General features: G+C 55.9%; 1 protein-coding gene across 7 annotated transcripts in view; it reads right to left on the reverse strand.

Annotated features, from left to right (window-relative positions):
* Nucleotides 1-296: 296 nt before the first annotated feature.
* The window catches only part of FLT4 (fms related receptor tyrosine kinase 4), a 40,789-nt gene continuing 16,809 nt past the window's right edge, over nt 297-24,276 (reverse strand). The window contains exons 8-31 of one of the 7 annotated variants that reach the window (XM_067032254.1): nt 24,007-24,124; nt 21,074-21,228; nt 20,822-20,984; nt 19,216-19,345; nt 18,002-18,110; nt 16,644-17,006; nt 16,221-16,367; nt 15,988-16,119; nt 15,713-15,819; nt 15,290-15,425; nt 14,711-14,815; nt 14,246-14,359; nt 13,955-14,043; nt 13,663-13,813; nt 13,093-13,187; nt 12,577-12,699; nt 11,331-11,442; nt 9,963-10,062; nt 9,498-9,603; nt 8,710-8,861; nt 7,635-7,755; nt 6,473-6,558; nt 2,336-2,542; nt 297-1,675 (exon numbers count right to left, since the gene is read on the reverse strand). In XM_067032254.1, the coding sequence (XP_066888355.1) occupies nt 2,347-2,542; nt 6,473-6,558; nt 7,635-7,755; nt 8,710-8,861; nt 9,498-9,603; nt 9,963-10,062; nt 11,331-11,442; nt 12,577-12,699; nt 13,093-13,187; nt 13,663-13,813; nt 13,955-14,043; nt 14,246-14,359; nt 14,711-14,815; nt 15,290-15,425; nt 15,713-15,819; nt 15,988-16,119; nt 16,221-16,367; nt 16,644-17,006; nt 18,002-18,110; nt 19,216-19,345; nt 20,822-20,984; nt 21,074-21,228; nt 24,007-24,124 (3,110 nt within the window). In that variant the 3' untranslated portion in view covers nt 297-1,675; nt 2,336-2,346. Of the gene's footprint in view, nt 2,546-6,472; nt 6,559-7,634; nt 7,756-8,709; nt 8,862-9,344; nt 9,467-9,497; nt 9,604-9,962; nt 10,063-11,330; nt 11,443-12,576; nt 12,700-13,092; nt 13,188-13,662; nt 13,814-13,954; nt 14,044-14,245; nt 14,360-14,710; nt 14,816-15,289; nt 15,426-15,712; nt 15,820-15,987; nt 16,120-16,220; nt 16,368-16,643; nt 17,007-18,001; nt 18,111-19,215; nt 19,346-20,821; nt 20,985-21,073; nt 21,229-24,002; nt 24,125-24,276 lie in introns of those variants that run through there. The other 6 variants (XM_059060146.2, XM_067032252.1, XM_067032253.1 and 3 more) reach the window with 6 other exon arrangements.

The raw sequence follows: 24,276 nt of genomic DNA on the forward strand, positions 1-24,276 counted from the left end.
GTGGCACCCTGAGGCTGGGTGGTCCTGGGCCAGGCACTACCCCTTAGGGCCTTAGTTTCTCATTTGTGACTTCCTGAGTCCAGGAGTGCACTCAGTCATGGAAGTGACCCTGGGTGCACGCTGAACCCCTCTTGTCCTGTCCCTGTCTGGGTCTGTGATGGAGGTGGTCACAGGCTCTTTCTGGGGTGGGGGGTGAGACTTGGGGAGTTGATGGCAGGGACCCAGCCTGGGCTGTGCTCTCAGGCCCATGGGCCACTGGTGCTTAGGGCCTGAGGCAGCATTTGGTTCTAGTAGGTGGGGACAAAGCACTGTCACTTTATTCATAAAGTAAACATTAGGAGAGTGCATTCCTAACTCTCTCTGGAGCCAAGCTGGGTGCTTCCCAGCTCAGAGTGGAACCCTGTGTCCTGGTGCTTCCAGCACCCTCTGCTGGTGGCTTTGGGAGACTCCACAGCCTACTGGGCAGAGAAGGGGGGCTGAGCTGCCTCTGCTGCCCTTTCCTTTGTGTGGCCAGTCCTGTGACCTTGTGGGGCTGATGATCAGCAGGAGGAAGGCTGATCAGAGACCTGGGATTTAGCTGAAAACCCATTCACTGTAACTCAGGACTGGCATCAAATTTATTATTATCTTTTGTTAAATATTTTATATTTTCAGAGCATATGTTCTACAAGAGGGGTGGGGCTAGATTTTCTTCCCAGTACATTTTTGTGTGTGCAGTTATGTGACAGGAGAATAAGTGACACAAACAGGTGGTACACATGTGAGAGGGGTCTCAGGCCTGGGCCCCTGCATGCAAATCATGAGTTGCTCCTCTGATTGAAAACAGCCTCTGGACTTCCACCAGGTAAACCTGAGACCCAAGTCTCACAGGCAGGTGACATCAGAGGAGGAGGTCCACTGGGGACAGTCATACCTGCATTCACCATATCTTAAAGGAACAATACACAATGTGGGGGGGGGGTTTCCTGCCGGGCAAGCCCCTGCTCGCTGCACGGCCGCCTGTCCTGCAAGCGTCTCATGGGGTGGGGGTGGGGTGTCAAACATTGTGGTGCTAACTGGGATGAAGGTCTTTCTCCTGCTAGGGGTGTGGGTAGCTAGGGAGTATGAACTGGGCTGGGGTGGGGGGCCCTGGGCAGAATGGCTCCAGCCTCCAGATGGTCCTCTGCTGTTCTGTGAGAGTAGAGGCTTGACTGGCCTGACTCACTCCCCAGGGCACTGATGTCAGGGACAGATCAGGGGGCAGAAGACAGGGCCTCCCTGGGGCCACACGCACATCCACTGATTGCCTCCTGGTATAGAGCTATGCTGGTGGGTCATCTGGGCCAGCCCCAAAGCCTTCCTCAGTGGAACCCACAGTGTTTGCCTCTCATAAGGATGTTCACAGCTTAGGATGGTGCCTTGGGCGGCAGATCTAGGTCCCAGAGGGAAGAACCAGGTGATTCTCAAATGGGGCAGCTCTAGACCATCGGGTGATTCTTCCAGTTCTGGGCTAGGCAGGTGAGGCTGGGGACTTTCTCCAGAGAGAGGTGGCCACAGTGGGGTCTGTTATGACAGCACTTGACTGGGTGTCAGAGGCAAGGATAGTCCAGATTCAGAAACACCTTCCCTGGGCTCCTTTCAGACTGAAGTTTTAAAAAGTAAATTCTTCACAGCAGCTCAAATAGTCTCTGAAGTTCTAAGGAAAAAAACAATGTTGAATAGTACTTCTCAACACGCAGGAGAAGAAGGTTTGCTGTAACTGGCTCAGCACTGTGGAGATGGCTTCTCTGAGCTGTTTGGCCAGGCTCAGGAGAGGACACCCCCATTCCCCCCACAAATTTCTCATTTGTTGCTTTGAGCTGGAATGCATCTTTGAGCCATATGCATCTTCTCCTGAGCCTTGGAGTGGCACATGAAGAAAGCCATTCCCATGGGAAGAGAGGCTGCATGGAGGGGGCAGCATATTGGGTGGGTGCTGGGAGACCACAGCTGAACCTTGATTACTATGTGATTCTCAGACCCTCATATTCCTCATCAGAAATCAGGGATCACACCACCCACCATGCTGAGAAGAGGCACCCAAAGAGATACTTTCCATGAGAGTGCCTGACCCAGGGCTGGCCCCTGTGGATGTTGAGCTAAGTGGAATCTGAATCTGAAGGGGAGAAGGGCCCAGGGATCAGCAGGGTGGTCCTGGGCAGGCATAGTTATAGAGTTCAAGAGAGCCCTGGAGCCTGGGTTTTGCTCTTCCCCAGACTGAATGAGATGAGTTCCCAGCCTGGGCCTCCAGCCCTCTGCTCGCTGGCCAGGCACGGTCCCCACCAACTGTTGGAGCCCAGGGTCCAGTGGGCCTTGCCTGAAGCTGCTTTAGTAGCTGCTGTCTGTGAAGAAGGGCACTTGGGCAGATGGGATGCCGTCGCTCTCCTCTGGTGGCCCTGCCAGCTCCCCGTACTCGCTGTTGTAGAACACCTGGCCCTGGGCCCCCAGGTCTGGCCTCTGCCGCCTCCCTGGTGGGTCAGGGTGTGCCATGGTCACGTCCATATTCCTGCCTGGTCCTTTACAGCTGCTGAGACAGGGAAGGTGATGTCAGTAAGAAAAGAAGAGAAGAGTGATTGAAACCATGTTGGGTCTGATAGGAATCACCAGACACAACTGGAGCAATAAGAAAAGCCAATGGAAGCACACTCAGACTTGACTTAAATACAAAAACAAACCGATGTGACTGTTGGCAAACACCAGAGCTTTCTTTGTCCCAAGCCTGTGTGTGGGACAATGGAGAAAGCCCAACTTCATCCCCCCAAACCTGCTTCTCTCCCAGTCTTGCCCATCTCTGTAAGTGACACTAATGCTGATTCAATGACTCAAGCCCCTGGGTGTCATCTTTTCTTCCTCTCCCTTTCCCTCATCCCTTATATCCAGCCCACCCAGAAGTCCTGTCCTGTCTATTCCAAAATGCATCCATGCCCCTCAATCCATGCTCTGCCCCTACTTTAGAGTGAGCTGCCATCACTGCATGCTCTGGGCTACCCTAGCACATCTTTCTTCTCCCATTCATGCCTCCCTATAGGCCAGTCTTCAGAGATCCTTCAAGTTAGATGGTGTCCTCCTCTTGATACACCCTTCAATGGCTTCCCAACACCCTCAGAATAAAATCCAAGCTTCTCCCCCTGGGCCCAGGAGGACTTGCTGCTTCCAGTCCCCACCTTGCCTCACTGATGGCCCTATGATTCTCCCTCCTTAGCACTGATTTTCTTTGAGATTTTTGAAAATTTGTTTCTTTGCTTTTGCTTCCGTTTTTGCTTTGCATGGTGCTATTGAAAAGCCCGATGCCAATCTCTCTCTCTCTCTCTCTTTTTTTTTTTAAGTGACTTGGTCTTTTTGCCTGGATTCCCAGAATGTTTATCTCTAAAGTCTAATAGTTTAACTAGGATATGCCTCAGAGTTTACTCTTCTTGGGCCAGTTTTCCCAGGTACCCTTCCAATATGTAGATTCAGGTCTCCTTTTATTTAAGAGTTATCTTGATTTACATATTTAAAATATTAGTTCTATTTCACTGTTGGCATTCTTCTTCCTCAGAGACACCAATTGTACATATGTTGGACCTTTTCTACTCAACTTCTAAATTTTTCACGTTCTTTCTGACACTTTTTTACTTCTTTACTTATTTGTTTTAATTTCTTGACTTCTTTTCATGTCTATCAAATGTGCCCTCCACTGTAAGTCTGATCATATCTAATTGTCCCTTGGGCACTCTGCTCTTCATTTTTGAGAGGATTTGTTTTTTATTTCAATTTCTTCCATGAATTTAGTCAGCTCCCATTTGATATCTTCACACTGTTCATCCATTTCTATTCTGAAGTTTTGAATTTATGATTCATTGTGCAGCTGCTTATTTAATTATAAATTTAATTCATGTTGATGTGTTGTATCAGTTTTTCCATGCTTTTTTTTTTTTTTTTTTGGAGTGTTAACAGCTACTGAAAACTTTTAATTCTAATTTTATTTTTTATTCTTCTATGGATAGTGCTTATTTTTTCTGTTCATGATTATTCACGCTGAGATTACCCTATGGAAGGGGGGCCAGGGATGTGAGTGTCTCCCTAGGTTTCTTCATTCAGGAGTGCTGTATCAGATCCACATCACCTTGAATTCCTTCAACTGCATCCCTCTTTCCAAAGGCTCTGTTTGTGTCCCATGCTGTATCACCACTGGGGACCAGCCAGTCAGTTAGCAGGGAGTGCTGGACCCCCTCCTGGCTGCTGCCATTCATCCATACTGACCAACCACAAGCCCAGGGTTTCCAGATCTTCCTTTCACCTACAGACTTGGATGAAACACCACACTACAGGGAATGAGATCTGGCATCCTGAGTGGCCACTGAAAGGGCTGGGTGAACCACCTGGAAGTGAGGGTGAGTTAACTTCCCATAGGGTGAGTACTAACCAGTGGTTAAGAGGAGATAGGAAAGAACTGGGAAGATAAACTCCCTCCTTCTCCCTGACAGATGCCTCCAAGGCACATTCCATCCTTGCACCTGTTTGGAGAATGTTCCATATGTCAAGTGAATGTACCTGCCAAGTCACCTGCTACACCTCTTTGTGGCTCATTACAATGTGTTTCTAAGGGGACCTGGGAAGAGAACAGTGTACTTTGTTGCCCCATCATGAGGTGCAGTTTCTGTAATGAACAGATCCTTGGGTATCTGTCTTCTGGATTCTTAATACAATCTTGCTTCCATAAGAATCTTCTGCAACTTTCTTTTTCCTTCACCACCAGGCACCTGAGGTGTACACTCACTTCCTGCTCACTGCCCTTTCAGAAGCAGTGCCTTCCCAAGACAGCTCTTCTAGAGCTCATACTCCATTATCTCCCCAGTCTGTGTGGCCACCGTCCCAAGGACCTTTACATTCCCTTCTCACGGGGCAGTCCCCATCCTGCCCTCCTTCTGCCAGGGCATGGGCATGGCTCTGCTGGTTCTGCTGCTGAGTTCTATACCCACACATAGTTGGAGTCTCTCCCCTGGTTATATCATAGGCATGGGCTCTGAGAGGCCTTGTTCCATGTGTTGTTTTCAGGAAGATCTGTGGAGATTTGAATTTAACTAGCTACCATCATCTGGCTCACCCTCTTACTGAATTACTTTTTGGAGAGATAAAAAAAAAACTGTTCTGTAAAGAAACAGCCAGAAACTCTTTCTGTCAAAGAAATTAGCATTAATTCTCCAAACCTAGGTTACTAATAGAGATCACCAGATAGAATCAATAAAAACAAAAAATGCCAAGATGCATGACACAGATGCAGTAATTATCCCTAGGCATATGACCCCACAACCACCAGTGTCCACAGTGCTGCAAACATGCCCTTTGTAAGCTTCTGGGAAAATAACAGATATTTGGCTAAGTTGTAGAGGTCTTAACTATAACTATGAGAAAGGCGAAAAATGGCATCAACTATCCTAATGTAATACAAATTAACACCTGTGGTCTAGGGTAAAATATTCAGAGCCAACATCTGTTGATTCAAAAACAGCCTAGGCAGAAGCCAAGATTTGCTCTGAAAAACTGTGTCAGATGACCCAAAAAGGGGACCCTGACAGACACAGGTGTCAAAGGTGGAAGTGAATGGTCTGAACACAAGGATCTGAAGAAAACAGAAAAGAGCACTGTTTTATATAATATTGTAGGTCCTGTCATTTAAACAGCTATGAGCAAGTCAACTAGTAAAGTGGATAAGTAGATGTTTAACTACTTTATATATACCCTTAAAAGTTTAAATATTCAGTTTTTTTTGTTTGTTTGTTTTTTAGAGATGGGGGCTATCTTTTGTTTTTTTGCGGTATGCGGGCCTCTCACTGTTGTGGCCTCTCCCGTTGGGGAGCACAGGCTCCAGACAAACAGGCTCAGCAGCCATGGCTCACGGGCCCAGCCGCTCCACGGCATGTGGGATCCTCCCAGACCGAGGCGCGAATCCGTATCCCCTGCATCGGCAGGCGTACTCTCAACCACTGCACCACCAGGGAAGCCTGGGGGCTATCTTCTTGGGCAAATGGAGGTCACTGTTTATGCAGGTCACCCCCCTATGCAAGCACACAGGAGGATTTCTCTGTAACCATATTCTTATCAAAGTAGGACACCAGCCAGCTCTAGGTCACATGATCTGTGGCTTCCCCTGGCTGGGGGAAGGGTGTTACATGCATTGGGCATGGTGGATCTTTCCTGGTTTCACAAAGAGATGTTGTCTGAGCATCTGTCGAATGGCAGGGAGGTTTGGGGACCAGCACCAGGTGTACTGGGTCAGGACAGTGATGGGGGAGAGGGGGCCTTTGGTAAGGCTGGTGGACAAAGGCCTCATGTACCGGAGTGGCCTGCCTTGAAAGGCACAGAAAGGCACTATGGAGCCATGAAAGGTTTCAGGTAAGAGAGTTACCAGCACATGCCGGCCTGGCCTCCCTTCCCTGGCCCCTTCCAGGAGAGGAGGCTCCAGAAGCCCTACCTGAGCCCACTTTCTTGTCTGTGCCTGCTCTCCAGCCGCTCAAATTCCTCGGAGGCCAGCACCATCCCACTGTCCGTCTGGCTATCCTGTGCAGAGAAAACAAGCCAAGGCTGTGGGCCCCAAGGACCTGCCCCGCTGCCAACCTGACACTCATCCTGCGGGAAGTGTGCGGGAAACAGGCATCTGTTCCATCACCAGAGCCTGTAGGTTAGGGTTACATGCCCCCACCACAGAGAGAGAAACTGAGGCCTGGCTCAGTAGTGAGGCCATGCCTCACTTCTCAGGAAGGTGGCAAAACTGGAACACCCCACTGGGAGACATAAAAGGTGGCTATACACATGCTCAAGGCACAGGCAGAGCGGGAGCACCAGGAGAAACAGGGAAAGTATCTAAAGGACCTGGCAGCTCATAGCATAGAAAAATGATCCTTAGACACATCCCAGGTTTAGGGGGGCTAGGTCACCTTTAGCCTGACTTGGTGTGGTTTTCATTTTGATTTCCATGGAGGGGAACTGCACTCTTGTCAAAGATGGGGCCCCCCAGCGTTTTCATCTGGCCCTGGGAATGGGAGCCCGGGTCTGCATGGCTCTGGTCCAGGGCACCCACTGCTGCCTCTGCACCCAGCCTCCCCTGGGCCTGCGCTCACTCACCAACCCCATCTGGAGGGAGGCTGGGAGGCTGTCTGTGCCTTCAGGCTCACGGAGCTGTAAGAGGTCTACTCTGCTTGACCACATCTGAGAACACAGGTGGTTTTTCCTGCCCCTTACCCCAGCCTCCTCCTCTAGCGACACAATCTCCTCTCTGGCCATGCGGCTTGATGACCACCAAAGGGGGATCCTGACTCAGGCTGATCCCAGGAGAACCATCTAGAAGGAGTTATCTTTCCGCTGTGTTCCTACTAGGGTTTCTACCTTGCTGGGAGAGAAAGAGGGTGCTAGGGAGGTGAGCCCCTCTGTGACCAAGGAGGGCACAGGTGAAAGCAGCAGAGACACGGTGGCACTGCATGGGTGCCCAGACTCCAACACGCCTGAGGCACAACATGGACTTGACATTTTCAAGCTGGTTTCTGCTGCTGGCCTCAGGACTTCCTGACCTCTGACTCCCTGTGGAAAGAGCCCAGTGGCCCTGACCTGGGGCTCACAGGTGCACCCACCCCACTTACCACTGAGGCCTTGTAGGTTGTCAGGGTCATGGGAAATTCTTCGAACGTTTTCATCCTGAAGGGACCCTGGGTCTGAGTCCCCCTGGCAAGGCATCCCGGAAAGGACACACAATTATAATATCTGTGGGGAGAAGACGTAAAGTGCTGAGAAACGCTCTCCAGCACCCTTCCTGAAAGCTCTTTCCACCTCTCATTCTGCATCCCTCTCCAGTGGGGAGGGTGTGGAAGGTGAGTGGAGGGCACCCAGCTTATGTGTGACATGGAACTGGAGAGAGACTGGGGGAGGACTTCACCCCAGGATGGGCCACCCTGTACAAGACAGGCAGTCCCGGTGGTTCTGCAAGCTACTGCCTGACCTGCACGTGCGTGTATGTGTGTGTACATTCGAGTGCCTGTTCGGGGGCTGGTGGAAGGAGCCTGGCAAGAACCAGCTGGGAGTTCCTGTCCCCCAGGCCTGGCTTTTCTCTATGCTGGGGAAGATGGGGTGGGGAGTCTCAGAGCCCTTCTCTCAGCAATGTCAATGGGAATGTGGATACACGACTTTCTTGGACTATAGACATACACTGGCAAGAGACCTCTGACCCCAAACTCTGGGAACTTAGGCTGCATTCTAAATCCTAAATACAGGTTAGTGAGTGACCTGCCCTGCTCCCAGGGTCCCTACCAGTGGCCCTTGGGACTCGGCCCTCTCCCCACCCGCTCTGCTTTCTTTCCCTGCAGCGTGGAGCTGGCCAGGGCATTGTGCCTGAGATGGGCACTTCCTTGAAATTGGCAGGGGGAGGGCCACTCAGGGGCTAGGAGTGCGGGCAAGCAGAGGATGCCAGAGGGAAGAACTGAGGAGGTGTGGAGAAAAGCAAAGTCGCAAGGTTACATGGCCTTGGAGGGGCCCCGAGACTGACCAGGACCACCAAGGCGTCACTGACACTGGCACTGTCATTTAATGTCACTTTGTTGAATTGGTATACAATGGCCTCTCAAGTCCTTGTAGTTCACTTTTCCTTGATGACTGATGAGGATAAAACATACTATGTCCCCCTTGCCTGGGAGACCCCTGGACCTGGAGAGGGTGGCTGACCTGGCAGCCAGGCTGTGCCGGTGCAGGCTCGGTGGGCTGTCCTCCATGTCAGCATCAGTCTCCATGACATGCAGGGCCGTGGTGGATGCCTGCAAGAAGCTGCCCTCCTCTGAGCTCTGAGAGCCACAGGAAACCACGCAGTCCTCCTCTTCCTAGCAGGAATGCACAAATGGCCAGGGTCAGAGGCCCCTGTGCCCCCTCAGCCCCACCCCTGCACTCAGGACTGCTGGAGTTCCTGACCCTTCAAGTGCTGTGCTCAAGGGCTCCAAGGACTAAAGGAGCAAGCAAATTCTCTCCACAGCCCTCCCAGGTGCCCCATCTAAGGAGGAGGTAGGCACAACAAGAGCATCCTCACTCCAGAGCCCCGGCTGCTCCACAGCCTCAAGAACCAGCACTAGTGCTTCCCACCCTCTTCTTGGGCAGAAGTGGACCCCAAGTGCCTGCCTCCAGCCCCTGAGGCTGGGGCAGCAGGCAGCTCCCTGCTCCCACCTCCAGGTCCCAGGGCACTTGCTGAGGCCCTGAGCTGCCCTGAGCCAGCCCTGAGCTGCCTTTATTCCCCACCCCTGTGGGGGGAGATACAAATCAAAGGCAGGTGAAGGGGGCAGAGAGACAGAGGGGGAGGGAGAGGAACACACCACTATTTTGCTGGGAGGCAGGGCTCCTTGTAGGCTCCCTGAGGACCAGCCTGGGGCTCTTCATGGGCAAAGTTGGACTCTGACCATCCACGTGATTGTTCCTGGGTTGGGGCCAGAGGTTGCTGTAGTAGGACAGGGAGAGTGGGGGCTCACCTGATGGCCCCTGCCCTGAAGCAGGTCCCCCAGGATCTCCACCAGATCTGAGAATGCAGGCCTCTCTTTGGGGTCTCCGGCCCAGCAGCTCAGCATGATGCGGCGTCTGCGGGTACAGCCGGATGCTGGATTGTGTTCTGAGTGCACCCCTCACCCTACCCTGGCAGACCCCAAGCCCCCTGCCTAATAACCCCTCACTCCTGCTCTGCCTTCCTCCCTCCCCAGGGCTTAGGTTAGGGCTGTCCCTCCTGCCTGCAGGGAGGAGAGTCGTCAGTGGACCAGTGGTGGAGTTAGAGACCGTGTCTGCAGGCCTCCACCCCCACCCCTGTGACCAAACAACCTCCCACCTCCCACCCTTGCCTGCGTGCTGCCCTTCCCATGCCCGTACACAGCCCCTCTTCCCCTTTCCCAATGTCCACCCACCCCTCCAGCCCCCGGTGCCTCACGGCTTCCCAAGAGACTCACATGGCAGGAGTGGCCAGCTCTGGGGCCCTCATCCGGGTGCCTTCTTTCAGCCGTTGGCAGAACTCCTCATTGATCTGCACCCCAGGGTATGGGGAGGCCCCTGAGGGCAGGAACAGGATGGGTGGGTGCGGGCGGAGCAGGCTACTACTGTTCAGCCCAGACCCCGAATCGCCTCTGTCCCGGCCCTCCATGGCAGAGGGCTTGGCCTGCTGCTCCCCTCCCCCACTGCTAGTTCTTCATCTGGTTAAGAGGACGGTGGCACTCGCTTGTTAGAGCTGCCATGAGCATCACCACTTATCACAGGCACATTAGCGAAAACATGTCCCATCCTGGGATCATCGGGGTCAGTAGAGCTTCGACGAGCCAGTTGAGCTGCCCTGTCACAATGAACCCTCTTAGGAGAAGCTTTCTCTAATTCTTCCTTAAGTCCTGTGGCTGTACCAGCAAACAGGACCTAACCCCTCCTAGCTCCCCTCTTACCTCTCCTGACCAGGGGAAAAACAGCTCCTGCAAGCCATACAGCAGTGGAACGACCCTTGTCTTAAGAGTCAGATTGCTCTATCCCTCCCTCAAAACCCTGCATGGCTCCCAGTAGACTTAAATTCCAGGTCCTCATCCTGCAGAGGCTGGCTGCACAAGTCACCTCTCCTAGCTCTCGCTGCATCTCCCAAAGCCACCTGCTTACACCCTGCCCACCTCCAACACGCGGGGACCATGGCCATGGCTAACCCCTCACCCTGGACTGCTGTCCTCCTAGGCCCACCTGCCTCTACTCCACCCGCTTTCCTCAGCCTCGGCCCTCCTGGGCCCTCTAGCTCACACACAGTGCTGTCCTTCCTGCGCTCTTCCATGCTCTTTTATATTTAGTAACAGCATTGGTCATGGCTGCCATTCAGTGTTTTCACTTTCCCACTTGTTTACTGCCTCACCCTACCCTGGTGGGGGGGGGGCTTCACCTTGGTCCCAGCAGGGCCCAGGTTCCCATGTGAGGTTCTTGCAGGTGTGGTCATTGAGTGAGCACCCAGTCTCCTCCCAGCTGCTCCCAGCCCTGCAAAAGCAGGAGCAGCATCCCCAAATGGCAGGTGAGGAAGAGGCTCAGCCAGGGAGGGAGAGATCTGGGGGAACTCGTATGGTGTTACCCTCTGTGATCTGTGTTGACCCCAGGGGCTGCTGAGTGAACATAGCACAGGCTGGAGGTGAAGGGGAGATGTAGGGGGCTCTCCAACCACCTGCCTCACAATGACCTGGGCTGCTCACTCCAAGTGTGCACCTCTGGGCTGCTCAGCTCCCTGTGCAGAGGGGCTGGTGGAGTGACCTGGAACCTGTGATCCTGCCTGCCCCTTCCCCTGCACCCTGCCCTGGACTCACCCAGGGAGAAGATCTCCCACAGCAGCACCCCAAAGGACCACACATCGCTCTGTGTGGTGTACACCTTGTCGAAGATGCTCTCGGGGGCCATCCACTTCAGGGGCAGTCGGGCCTGTGGGAGGAACATGTGTCCCCAGTGGGGGAGGGAAGAGAGGGAAGAGGCCAAACCCTTGGGCAGCCCTCCTCCTGCCCCCAGTCTCCCCAGGACTCTGTGGAGTCACATCCCAAGAAAGGCTTTTTGGTCACATCCACCCTGTGTATAATCGGATGGCTCTTGCAATTTGCCCTGTTCCCCCTCCCCCATCCTGCAGGTAGGATGCAGAAGACTTCATTCCTCCCTTGAAGGCTTCTGCCCTGCTACTGTTCTCCTGGGTCCATCTGGGTCCCTCTCTTCCTCTGTGCTCTCCCAGGGAAAACTTGCAGCCCTCCTCCACCTCCAGACCCCTTGGCCCAGCATCCTGAGGAACACTCGTATCCCTGCACACCCTCACCACCTCCACCTTTCTCCACTCACTTGGTCCCCAAGCTGGAAGCATGGCATCATTCCTGATCCCTCCTCCTGTGGCTTCTGATGTGCCTTTTCTCCTATGGCTTCTACCTGGGAGCCCTGAGGGCCATGGCCCTTCCAGAATTGCCTCTGCCTCCACCCCAGCACCCCCACTCCCCTCTCCTCACAGCCTGCAGAGGGGGGGCGGTGGCTTCTGGACCTCACACCTGACTCTTACCTCCACACACCTGCCAGTTAGAATGAAGGACAAAAGCCTTCACGGTGGGCCTCTCATAGCCTGGACCCATTTTGCCTGTTGACCTCCCTCTAAGCCTCTTCCTTCCTTCCCTGGGGCAAAACCCTAATCAGCTATGGATGCTCAGATGCCTGCCTCTGAGCACCAGCAATGAGACACAAGTTGCACCTAGCACCCATGTACTTTGCTGTGACCCTGCTACACCAGGTCTGTCCACCTCCAAGACAGACACCATGTAGGGTCCACCTCTTCATGCCCAGCCCCTAGCGGGCAGGCATGGGGAGTCAGTGCCCACCTAATGGACCAAGGTACGGGGCCAAACACAAGCTCCAGTTGGAGCACTGTGGTCCCTGTTTGTCAGCTCCTGTCTCCACTCACCTGCTCCAAGTGCCTCAGCAAGGTCACCAGCATCCCCATAGGCGCAGGCCCTCAGACCTTCCATGAGTCCACCACCGTTCTCCATGGACCCCAACCCCCATCCTCCCTCTGTGGTCTGCACTCACACTGCCCTTGCGCACGTAGTCAGGGTCTTTGTAGATGTCCCGGGCCAGGCCGAAGTCACAGATCTTCACCACATCACTTTCTGACAGCAAGATGTTCCGAGCAGCCAGGTCTCTATGGATGCACTAGGGGTGTAATGAGGTGCAATGCAGTGATCAGTGCAGGCCCCTGGGGCCACACCCACACCTAGAGCTCCAGGGTGCACCACCTGAGCCCTGCTCTTTTGAGAACAGATTTCTGTGTGCCCCCAGGACTTGCCATGGAGAGAGCCTGTGGAACCGTGCGGACAGCAGAAGAGGCTATGCAGCGGGACAGACTGATTCTATATCTAGCTTTGCCTCTGACTAGCTGGAGATCTTGGGAAGTCAATTCCACCCTTTGGGCTCAGTTTATAACTCTGCGAAGTGGGAGAGTTGTGCCTTGATCATAGCTGTGCTGTGGGGTGAGCTGGGACCAAGCTTGACATGCTGGTGAGTTTTTGCCTTTCTCCCCTCTGAAGAGCCTGCCGGGGCAGTCACCTTGCGAGAGGCCAGGAACTCCATCCCTCGGGCCACCTGGAAGCTGTAGCAGACAAGGTCTTCCATGGTCAGTGGGCTCAGCCACAGGTCCTCAGCTGCACAAAGAAGCAAGGCTGGCTCAGGAGGGTCCTCCTCCGTGACTCCCATCTTCCACCCAGCCCCAAAGGGAGCATTTGTTCACTGAACCTGGCTGCATCCCTCCTGGCCGGGCGTAACAAGCATGTTGGCCCCCTCTCCTGCCCCTCAGCTTCCATTCTCTGTGACACCCACTAACCACTTCCAGAGCAGTGAATACTGTTGCCACACTAGACCTCTGCTCCTGCGACTTCTGCCTGGACTCTCCCCACCATGTTTGCAGGGCAAACTCCTCTTTATCTCTAGATGTCCAAATCAAACATCAAAAGTCTCTGTGAAAACTGTTCCTGGGGTGTCCTCCTTTCCTAAGGCAGAGTGCCATGCTCTCCCACATAAGTGTCTCCAGGAGGGCTCCAGGCTGGCTTATTCCAGGGTCCCAGATCATGAGGTATGAGTGTGCCAGCCAACTCAGGCAAGGGGAAGCCAGACTCTTACCTTCTTGGACCGGAGGGGCTCGTCCTGCCCCGCCCTTGCCCATCAGGAGCCTTGTGAGGAGGGCTCTGTCACTGCTCCCTGGCCTCCTCCGGTCAGCCTTGGCACCCTCCACCATGGAGCAGAAGCGCCTTCGCTGCTCAGGGGACTTCTCCTGTGATGCACAAAGCAGGTCCGAGGGGGAGGAGGCTGGCCATCTACTGCAAAAGCACTCCCCACGCCTTCTCCCCAGCCCATCTAAGTGCCTTGCCTGCTCACCAGCAGAACTCTGGCCCCTGGTGGGGCGCCTACCTACCGCGTAGGGGTTGAAGGCCTCCCGCTTGGCGCGCAAGAAGTTGGAGAGGTTGCCGTACTTGCAAAACTCCACGATCACCATGAGGGGGCCTGGGGCAGGGCAGGAGCCAGGAGCTTGGTGACTGAGGGCACGCTGGAGGGCAAGCACCACAGCCACGGCCCTGCCCCAAAGTCCTCCTGCACCCCTCCCTCCTCATCCCCGCCCATTCCCAGCCCAGCTGGCCCTTCGCACCCACAGAGACAGAGCACCCTGGGGGACTCACCCTCCCGCCAGGGCACCCGAGCTGTTTACCGTTGGGCTTGGTGCACGCCCCCAGGAGGTTGACCACGTTGAGGTGGTTACCGATGTGGATTAAGATTTTGAGCTCTGACATCAGGGCACGGTGCTCGCTGGCTGTGGCGCCCTCTGGAGGGAACATGGGGGCTTCGCGTGGTGCCCAGCCCACCACCCAGCCCCTGCACGACCCTCTTTCCGCTCTACTAGCTAAGTTGAGGCAGGATGGCCAGTGCTCTTGCTGGTGGGGGCGCAGCACATCCCACCTGCCTCTCTGAGGCAAAGGGTTTAGGTGGAACTGGTAAGTATTACTCAGAGATGAGCCCCAGGCTCGTCTCTGATTCCCACGGACTCGCTGTAGAACATAGGGTAAGAATCTGTTCTGAACCTCAGTTTCCCCTCCTGTACCACAGACCCACCTGCCCACCCAGAGCTGCTGATCCTCATCAGCTCAGCCACCCCTTCTACCAGCTGACCCCACACCTTTCAGCATTTTCACGGCCACAGTGTCACAGCTGCTGCCCTTGTTGATGCCAAAGGCCGAGGCTTCCACCACCTTCCCAAAGGCCCCATGGCCGAGGACTCTCCCTGTGGGGGCAGGGAGCCAGTTCCAGGTGAGCTGTATGGGGGTGAGGGTGGAGAGGATTGGGCAGAAGGGACAACCCCCGTGGAGGGCCAGGAAGGAAGGCCCAGGAGGTGGAGGAAAGTCGGGCTCCCCTCTGGCAAACAGGAAGTGCATGGGGAGCGGGAGTGGGAAGAGAGGGAGAGGAGAGGCAGACAGGAAGGCCTGCATCCTCTCCCAGCAGGTGTGATGGGCCCACCCTGCTTAGAGCAGCAGGAAGTGACCTCGGGGGCCTGGGAATTGAGAGCCCCAATCATTGTTCTGGGGATGCATGCCTAGATGGACAGGTCGGGCCAGGTGGGGGCTAGGTGGGACTTTCTGGCATGAGTTCTGAGGATGGAGGGATTTCAAGGCTCTAGCCCGCCAAGCCCCACAGCAGCTGAAGCCGTCTCTGCCCAGCAGTACAGGGTGGGTGAAGTGGGCTGGGTGCGGGGTCTCACCGAGGTGCAGCCGTTCCCTGGGGAACTCCCACTGACTGGCATCATAGGACAGGTATTCACACTGCTCCTCCAAAGGCACTTCTCCGGGGTCCATGATGATGGACAAGTAGCCGGTCTTGATGTCTGCATGGGTTGGCTGGGGGTGTGGATGGGGACAGCTCATTGACTTGGCCATACCACCCTGGCTTGGGTAAAACTTTGCCTGGGACAGATGGGAGCTCCTTAGGGACTTTCAGTATAGGAGGGGACAGATGGACAGACAACCTCTGGTCCTGTAAGAGCCCAGCACGGAGGGGTCCGGGATGCCTCCCAGGATACAAGGCTTCCACGTGGAATGATATTCCTTAACTGAAGGGCTAGCCAGGGTGGAGAGAGACCCCATGAGGAGCTGGGGAGAGACTCAGCTGGGGGAGGAGTGCTCACCCTCCTCATGTTACAGAAGATGAGGAGGAGGAGGACCCAGAAGAAGACGGCGATGACCCCGGTGCCAATAAGGATCACGATCTCCATGTTGCCTTTATCCTCGGAGCCTGAGTGGGCAGAAAGAGGCTAGTGTGTGCGTGTTGTGAGGGGGGAGAGGGTGCACCCTGTGGGAAGTGCCCCTTCTGGTGGGCACAACTAGCAGTGAGGTGGCCACGAGAAGGTGGCGCCAAGGGCAGGCCGAGGGTGGGTGGAGGGGCGCGAAGGGGAGGCCGGACCTTCCACGGCCACGCTGGCGGAGGAGTTGACACAGCCCTTGGCGTTGCACACACTGCACAGATAGCGCCCGGCATCCTCCTCGCGTACGCGCTGGATGCTCAGCCTCTGGTTCGAGTCAGCCAGGTCGATTCCTGCAGAGTTGCGGTGCAGGCAGGTTCGAGTTCAGGTAGATCTGGGGCCTTGGCCTCAACTGCTTCCGGACCCCGCCCTTTACCCACTTCCATCCCCCTACCGGACTCTTCCTCCAGCGGCCTCTCATCTTTGTACCACACGATGCTGGGCATGTGCGCCCCGGCCACCGGGCACCTCATCTCCAAGGAATCGCTCACATTCACCAGGAGGTCGGTCAAGTTCTGCGTGAGCCGGGGGACTTCCAGGGCTGGGGGTGGGATGGAGACGGAGCTAAGTAGAGCTGCAGAAAGCGGGAGGGCACTCCAGGAAGGGGCCCTCCAGGGCTGGGAACTCTCGAAGCTGAAGGGTCAGGGTTTGAGCTCGGGGGTGGGCCGGGCTGCGCACCTCCACAGAAGGGCTGGGGAGGGTGACGCTCTTACAGGCTCGGGCTCGGGAATGGACCGCCCAGGCGCGTGCTGGGCTGGGGGTGAAGGCTCCTTGGGAAGCGCCGCCCTGCCCTGCCCTCAGGCCCTGCCTGCCTCACCCTGCACTGACAGGTACTTCTTGTGGCAGTGCTTGTCGTGGCTGCGCCGGTCCTGCACCTCGCACACGTAGTCGCCTTCGTGTTCCGGTGCCACGCTGGGGATGGTCAGGCTGAGCGTGGCGTGGCGCGCCCCGGGCGCCGCCTCCTCCAGGCTGGCTGCCAGCGGCGTGGCGAAGAGGTGCACGTTCTTGCAGTCGAGCAGCAGTGGGTTCCCGTGAGCGTCATGCAACGTGGACAGGTTGAGGCGGTACCAGCGCAAATGCTGATAAGTGTAGTTGTCGGCGCGGCAGCTCAGGCGCACGGCCTGTCCCTCTAGAGGATCTTCTGATGGCTCCGATTCTATGCTGAAGCCATCAGGGATGGCTGGGGAGGGAGGAGGAACCACTATGAAGCTGTGTCACAGTGTTGGCTCACTTACCGCCCTGCCCAAGGGCTCTCTCTCCCTTTTTCATTGGCCTTTGGACTCACTCAGCTCTCAGCTAAGGGTGTACATCACGTTTATCTGGGGCAGGGACACCACTCTGGAGCCCTCTTCTCCCTCTCACTTACAAGAGACCAGCTCTCTGAAGTCATTTCCACCAGGGTCTCCTCTGTCCTTGCCTCTCTCTAGCTTTTTCCTAGACAAGCCCCAACTGGCTGCTCCTCCTACCTCTCCCAGGATCACAGATCATCACTGAGTTCCTTGCTACCAGGCTCAGTAGAGGCCTGAGTCCCCATTCTCCCCACCACGGTCCTCTCCTTGAAACAATCTGGTTTCATCAGCTTTTGGCAATGCCTCCCAGTTTCCTTTTGTCCCTCTGGCCATTCACTGTCAAGGTCCTATGGGCTCCTCTCCCCACCAAAGTGTTCTCTTTGGCTCCATCTTTCTTCCACATGCCCTCGTCTACACCTCTGGGCCCAGTGACTGTCCTTCCATGATCTTCTTAGCTTTTCTGAGGTCACTAACAAGTTTGAGACTCTGAGGAAACTATAGACCTTCTCCCCAGGGCAAAACGCACATAGGAACCAGCTGCTGTGCAGGATCCAGGGCTTAGGAAGGGGGTGGGAGGGAAGTGGAGTTAGGCGGAGCTGTGGGGAACAAGAGGGCACGCGCAGGGGAGGCACTCCAGGTCTGGGGGCAGATGGTGCCAATCCACCCCAGTGGATTACCACCCCAATCCATACACCTATGACCTCCAAATCTATCCCTCCTGCCCAGACCCAGGGGCCCAGTGGACCCTGGATATCTCTCCTGGGTGCCTCAAAGTCACCAGAACTCAATGGGCCCCAATCTAGGCATATCATCTTCTCCCAGGCCTGTTCTCCTCCTGTGCCCACCTGGTTCCTGACCTCCATCCAGGCCTGCCCAAGTCACTCACTGGTCACGTAGAAGTAGATGAGCCGCTCATCCTGGCCCACTTTGTTGAAGACCACGCACTTGTACATGGCAGACACATTGGCGTCCTGGATCACCAGCTTGCTCACCGTCTGGACAGGGCATGTGTCAGGCATAAGGATCCATTTCCTGCATGAGTTCCCCTACCCCAACCTCCTTTTCTGCATAGAGGTTGCTGTGCCCACCAGAGTAATGGGGAAAACTGAGGCTCTGAGCTGGCGATGACCAAAGCTCAGAGACAGTACCAGGAATGGTGAGGCATGGAGAAGCTGGTGAGGCCTTCGGGCAGCAGCAAGAGGTGGCTCCCCAGAAAACCCAAGGACAGCACTATGGATAGTTGGCCTCAACTGTGGCTGAGGTCAGAGGGCAGCATTAGGCAGGACCAGAGAGACCTCTGGCTGTGGATGGGCTCAGGCTGTGGCCATATCGAGGAGGGGATAGGGGCCTGGTAGCACTGGGATGGTCCAAGCCAGAGTTAGGATTCATGCTCTGGTCACATCAAGGGTCAGCCTGTGGTCCATGGGGAGAAGCTGGTCACTGTGTGAGATCCTTGTGATGTGCCCATAAATGCCCCAGGGCTTTTGTGATGTGCCCACAAGTGCCCTGGGTAGTTGCAAGGGGAGGGGCTGGGTTCCAGGGCTCCAGAAGGACTCTGGCCTGGGGGGAGTAGGAAGCTTGGAAGCAGAGGAGGAGAGAGGGCCATAGGCCCTGCTTACCATCCAAAGACCCCACCCCCCAACCCCAAGCCGGGCACTTCCTGGCCAGCCTGGAACAGGAAGAGGCTCTGGAGGTGTGTAGGAAAACAGGAAGTGACTGTAGGAAGTGGGTGCCTTTGTTCAGTCCTTCCCCTGCCTGGCCTCTTCTAGGCATTGCCCCCAGCCTGAGCCAGCAGCTCAGCAGCCTTTGGTAAGGATGGAGCCGGCCCCCAGCCCCAACCCTCCCAGCCCTGGGTGGCTTGGGCCCATGGTCTTGAATCTCAGCTTCCTTGTTTGGGAAGCAGTTGGAGGTTTGGCCCCCACAGTCTACATGCAGGCAGGGAAACTGATGGCTAGAGACACTGCAGAAAGGTTGCTGACTCTCAGCTACTATCGCAAGAGCTCTGCAAGCCCAGTGGAAACCTAGAAGGCCAGGAGAGGGCCCCACCCCGCCTCCTTTCTTCTTCTCCCCCAGCCACTCAGTGGCCTAGTTGGCCCATACCTTATTTTTGCCCTCCACAAACTCAGTCCAGGTGTCCAGGCTCTCAATGGGGTTCACAGCATCCTGCATGGTCACCTCCCTCCAGTCCTGGCACTGTGGCATTTGGTCTCGCTGCTGCCGCTGCTGGCTGCTGAAGGCAAGGAGGGGCAAGGGCAGGTCAGGGATACAGGCAGAGACGGCCCACACTGGGGGTAGGGTCAAGCTTTTCTCCTACTCAGATTCATCTCACATCATGGTGGGTAAGGCTGGCCCTTGGGCTGAAGTGAGAGAGGGGGGCAGGGGCTTCATTTCTGGAACACTATTCAGGGCCTGGCGACCCATCCTGCATGAGCTGCCAGACACAGCCTTCCCCAGTAAGCCAGGACCTGCGCCTGCAGAGTAGCACAAGCCTGTGGCTCTGCAGTCATCCTCTAGTCTGCTGTGCCTCCTGCTCCTACCTGCATGTGTCCCTTCCTGCAAAGTCCACCCAGATCTCCTAGGGCAGCAAAGTCACCAATCCTGTTACAGGAAGCCCTCTCCCTCCCTACCCCTTCTAGAGCTGCAGCCCCTCCCTGGGCTGGCTGTGCACCCCAACACCTTTGGTCTCCTGCTGGGATGGGGGTCTAGGGGGAAGGGGTGGCCCAAGGGAGGCTCTTGTCTGCCCCTAATGGAGCAGAGTTGGCCCCAGGGTTCTGTAATCATGCACAGCATAACGGTAGAGCGTAAGAGGGAAGCACATTTGGAGGTGCCAGTGACCTGCAGCCTCGTGATCTAGAAGAATCTCTTATGAGCCTTGAATGCTGTGGGCTGGCCACCCTGACTGAACCTTCCTAACTGACCATGCCAGGGCCACAGCCCCTTTGCCGGTATATCCACCCTGTCTCCCTTGGGTCCCCAGCTCCTGTCTCTCCCCAGCCTGTGACCCTGCACCCTGCCCATTAGGATCGCTTGCTAAAAGGCAAATGTGACCAGTTATTTCCCTGCTCAACACCATTCACTGGTTCTCTAGTGCCTTCCAGACCACTGACCACCTTGGCCCCTCCATTCCGGGCCCTTGTTTGTCCAAGTTTTCTCTGTTCTCCCAGACTGTCTGTCCTGTTGGCGCCCAGTCAGGTAGGGCAGTGCGGCCTGGCAGTTGGGAAAGATCTGCTGCTTATGGCCATGACCTTAAGAAAGTCACATCCCTTCTCTGACCTCACTTTTCTCCTCTCTAAGGGGTCATGGTGAGTGCTGCATAGATGAGTTGATGAGCATTGGACATGCTTAGTGTGCTTTGGGGCTTGGTACAAGTCTCACAAAACTAGCCTAGCTCTGCCTGTTTGGTGAGAGGTGTCCTTCCTGGTGCCCAGAGGTCCTCTCCAGATATGCAATTGTGTGTCTGGGGGGCTTTGCTTTTAAGGGAAGTGGGTGGGCTGGACCATCCCCAGTGTCCAGCCCGGCCTGACTGATATAAGCGAGCCTTGCTCAGGAGAGGTGAGGTCAGGGATTGTAGCCAATCCCTGAATCGCGATAGGGTTCAGGTTTAGAGCTGGGGTCTGGGAAGGGCTGTGGACAGTAAGTAGGTGTTATGAATGAGGTTGGAGATTGGGCTGGGAAGTAAGAGGAGACAGGGTGGAGCCACACTTACGGGCTGCGCTGGGTGAAGGTCTTGCAGGGCGTCCACGGCCGCCAGTGCCACTGGATGCTGAGAGGAGGGGGCACCCCATAGGCAGTACAGGTGAGGGCCTGGCGACTATGGCGGGAGTAGATGCTGGGGGAGGAGGCCTCCTTCTCGTGGATGTGGGGAGGCACTGGGGACATAGGCAGACAGCCGGCCAGTCAGCCTCCCCCACCACACCTGCTTGTCCACCATCTCCTCTCCTGTCCTGCCCACACATACCATTTACCACCAGCTCCAGGCTGATGTTGCGCCTCAGGCCGGCCGCGGAGTTCCACAGGGCGAGGGTGTAGATGCCCGCACTGGCTTCCGTCACCTCCTTGAGCACCAGAACGTGTGGACTATGGCGCCCTGACACTGCCTTTCTGTCCTTGTACCTGGACCAGGAAGGGAGTTCAGGGGACTGTGTGGACCCCTCCCCGGCCCTGTCCTGGCACTCTTTCCATGAAGCACCCCAGCCCCTACAACTGGGATATACTGTCAGGAGGTAGGAGATGCCAGGAGCAAGAGGCCCCTCCTGCACCAGACCAGGCTGCTGGGAAGAGTAGTAGGGGTGTGGGCTGTGGCAGCTGATGCTGGACTGGGGAACAGATGGCCTAAAGGCTATGGGGATGGTTTCCGGGCTCAACCTACCGGGTCTCACAACACCTATAGGCTCAGGGCCAACTGCAGTCCCCAGGGGGCCTTGTCTGCCTCTCTTAGGCTTCACCAGTGTGTGCTGTGAAGGGGTGGAGGTGCAGTCCCCGAGGGGCACAGCTCCTTACCACATGGGGGTCCAGGAGCCCTGACCCTGGCTCTGTCCTTTTTGGAGCTCTCCAGATATGGGGCCTTCTTGCTGCCCTGCCCCCTCCCCAGGGCTATGCAACTCACTGTACTGCCTTGCTTGGATGCTAGACACCTGCAAGTCTCCCTCTCTCCTATATTCATATCACCCACTCGTCAGAGAAGCTGTGTGAACCGGGAGCTGGTCCTCGGGTCTGTGCCTGCTCATCTGCACACTAGTGTTCACACGTATGTCTGTTGACTGTCCGTCTCCCCTACTGAGCTGTACAGGGACTGTCCCCTCACTGCCATATCCCCTACACGTAGAGCAGCACCCAGCACATGTAGGTGTTTGACGCACATGTGAATGAATAAATAAACTCACACCCCAAAGGAGACTCCTCCCCAGTACTGAGCTGTGAGTGCTGCAGGCAGTGCTCCTGCAACCCAAGCGCTGGACTCTGCCTGGAAGCTGCCCTCTCTTAGGCAGGTGCCTTACCCTGGTTTACTAAGCCAGAGAGACACTAGGAGAAGCACAGCCCTCGGGGCAGAGAGTAACTGTGAGGGGGATGCGGGGGTCTGACCCTCAGCTGCAACACCACAGCCCTGTCAGAAGAGACGTGACTTGCCAGGAGTCACACAACAGGGCAGAGCAGGACCCAGGCTGTGAGGCCTGCTGGGCGCTGGTGCAGAATCCTGGTTGCCACCTGCCACATTTGTGATCCTAGATGAACTGCTTCACTGCCCCAAGCCCCTGTGTCCTCATCTGAAAACCAGGGAAACCAAATGAACCTTCTTGCAGGTGTCGTCAGGCCTACCCAAAATATGGCCTTTAGGGTCAGCACGATGCCGGACACACAGAGGCTGCTTTGGGAACCAGGACCAGCCTGTCTGGAGATCCACTAGATCTCCATCCATTCACTCACTCATAATTATCACACGATTACCTGGAAGAGTTGACCCCTGTGGAGCTATGGTCACCATTAGTGCCCTGGGGTAAGTGTCTCAGTGAACAATGGGCCCAGCTGAGCACTTCTTGGAGGCAGGTGTTGGCCAAGTGAAAAAAGAAAGGCCAGATGTGGTGGGAATGGTAGGAGGCAGTCAGCTGCCTGAGGATCAGGCCTGGGCCAGATCTCTGATGCAATAGAGCTGGCCACTCCCCTAGACAGGGTCAGTACTACAGGCCTTGGAGAGCAGGGTACTGGGCCCTAGGCATCTCCAGGAGACCGCACCTGTGAGGGAGGCTCCAGACTGCATCAGCGCCCTTCCGGATCCTGTCTCAAGGGTCCTGGTCCTGCACCAGATGCCCCTGATGGACCCCAAAGCCTGTGGCCTCAGAGGTAGGGTCACAGAAGGCGCAGGCCCAGGGCATCTGGGGGCTCTCCCAGGAGAAGCCTGTTTCCAGCCTATGGCCAATGAAGTGAGATGCTGGCTGAGAATGTCTGGGCTTCTGCTTGCCCAGCTCCAGGCTTTCAGCAAAGGTCATCCTGCCTGGTGGGAGGTGCTCCTAGCTGGGAAGGCAAGGCTTCTCTGGCCAACAGTGAAAGAATGGAGCAGACTCCTCCCAGGAGGCTCAGGGCTTGGACAGGAATGCCCTTCCCCTTTCCTGGCCTGTTTTCCTCATGTGTACGATAAGGGTCAGGCTAGAGTATGACCTCCCAGGGTCAGGCCAATTGGACTGCTCAGATGGCCGAAGGTTGCATGATGGGGTGCTGTGCCTTCCTGAGCTCTCCTGGAGCTCTCGGGGAGCACCTGGTGAGGATGAAGCCACCAGTGAGGGACCCCTCACTGACCCTTGGCATACCCTGCAAGGGAGATAATACTCTCAGGTCACACACCAGAACTGGGGATCTGGAGCCTGAAGGCCTTCCGGAAGTTCTAGCTCACTGCCACACAGATCAGGCCCAGCCCAGGGCCCAGCACCATAATAATTTGTGAAACCCTTGTGACATCTCCAAAATTCTGGTTAGAAGGATCCTGGGGGTGGCAACCTGTTGGGAGAGGGGCCTAGGAAACCTGAAGTCATCCCTCTATGACACCCTCCAGCGGGGGCCCTCAGAGAGGCTGAGTGGGTGCAGGAAATAGTTAGGTAAAGCCCTACGCTGTGCCCACACACACCCACACCTAACAGGAGACCGGTATTTACACTCTTTCACAGTTTAGCAGCAATTCAGGCCAACCTTTTCTCTAGCCAAAATATCGCATTATGTGCATATTCCTTAGAATCTTCATAGGGGTTCCCCGCCCAGCGTGCAGGCCCTGATAGTGCGGACAGTTCCCCATCCAGGTCTCAAGGAGTAGGCCGTGATGGGGAGAATGCTGCCCTTCCCTCCCTGTGGTTCTTTCCTGCATTGGACCTGGTGGGTAGTGAGGGGCAGGAGCGAGGGAGGTACCATTGGAACTCCGGCGGGGGGTATGCTGCCAGCTTCACGGGCAGTTTCACCAGCTCGTCTCCTGCCGTGGCCTCCAGGACGGGACCCTTGAGCCACTCGACGCTGATGAAGGGCTTTTCTGCCAGACGGGAGGCATCAGGGTAAAGCTGGGGCCAGCATCGCTGACCCACCACCACCCAGGGATTCACAGCCACCCCCAGTGGCCAGATGCCTTGCTTTCTGGGGTGTGGGAACCGGGCAGTCCGTCCACTCATGGCCCTCCCTTCCCTC

Source organism: Kogia breviceps, chromosome 4 (assembly GCF_026419965.1).
Source record: "Kogia breviceps isolate mKogBre1 chromosome 4, mKogBre1 haplotype 1, whole genome shotgun sequence".
In the NCBI taxonomy this organism is placed as follows: Eukaryota; Metazoa; Chordata; class Mammalia; order Artiodactyla; family Physeteridae; genus Kogia; species Kogia breviceps.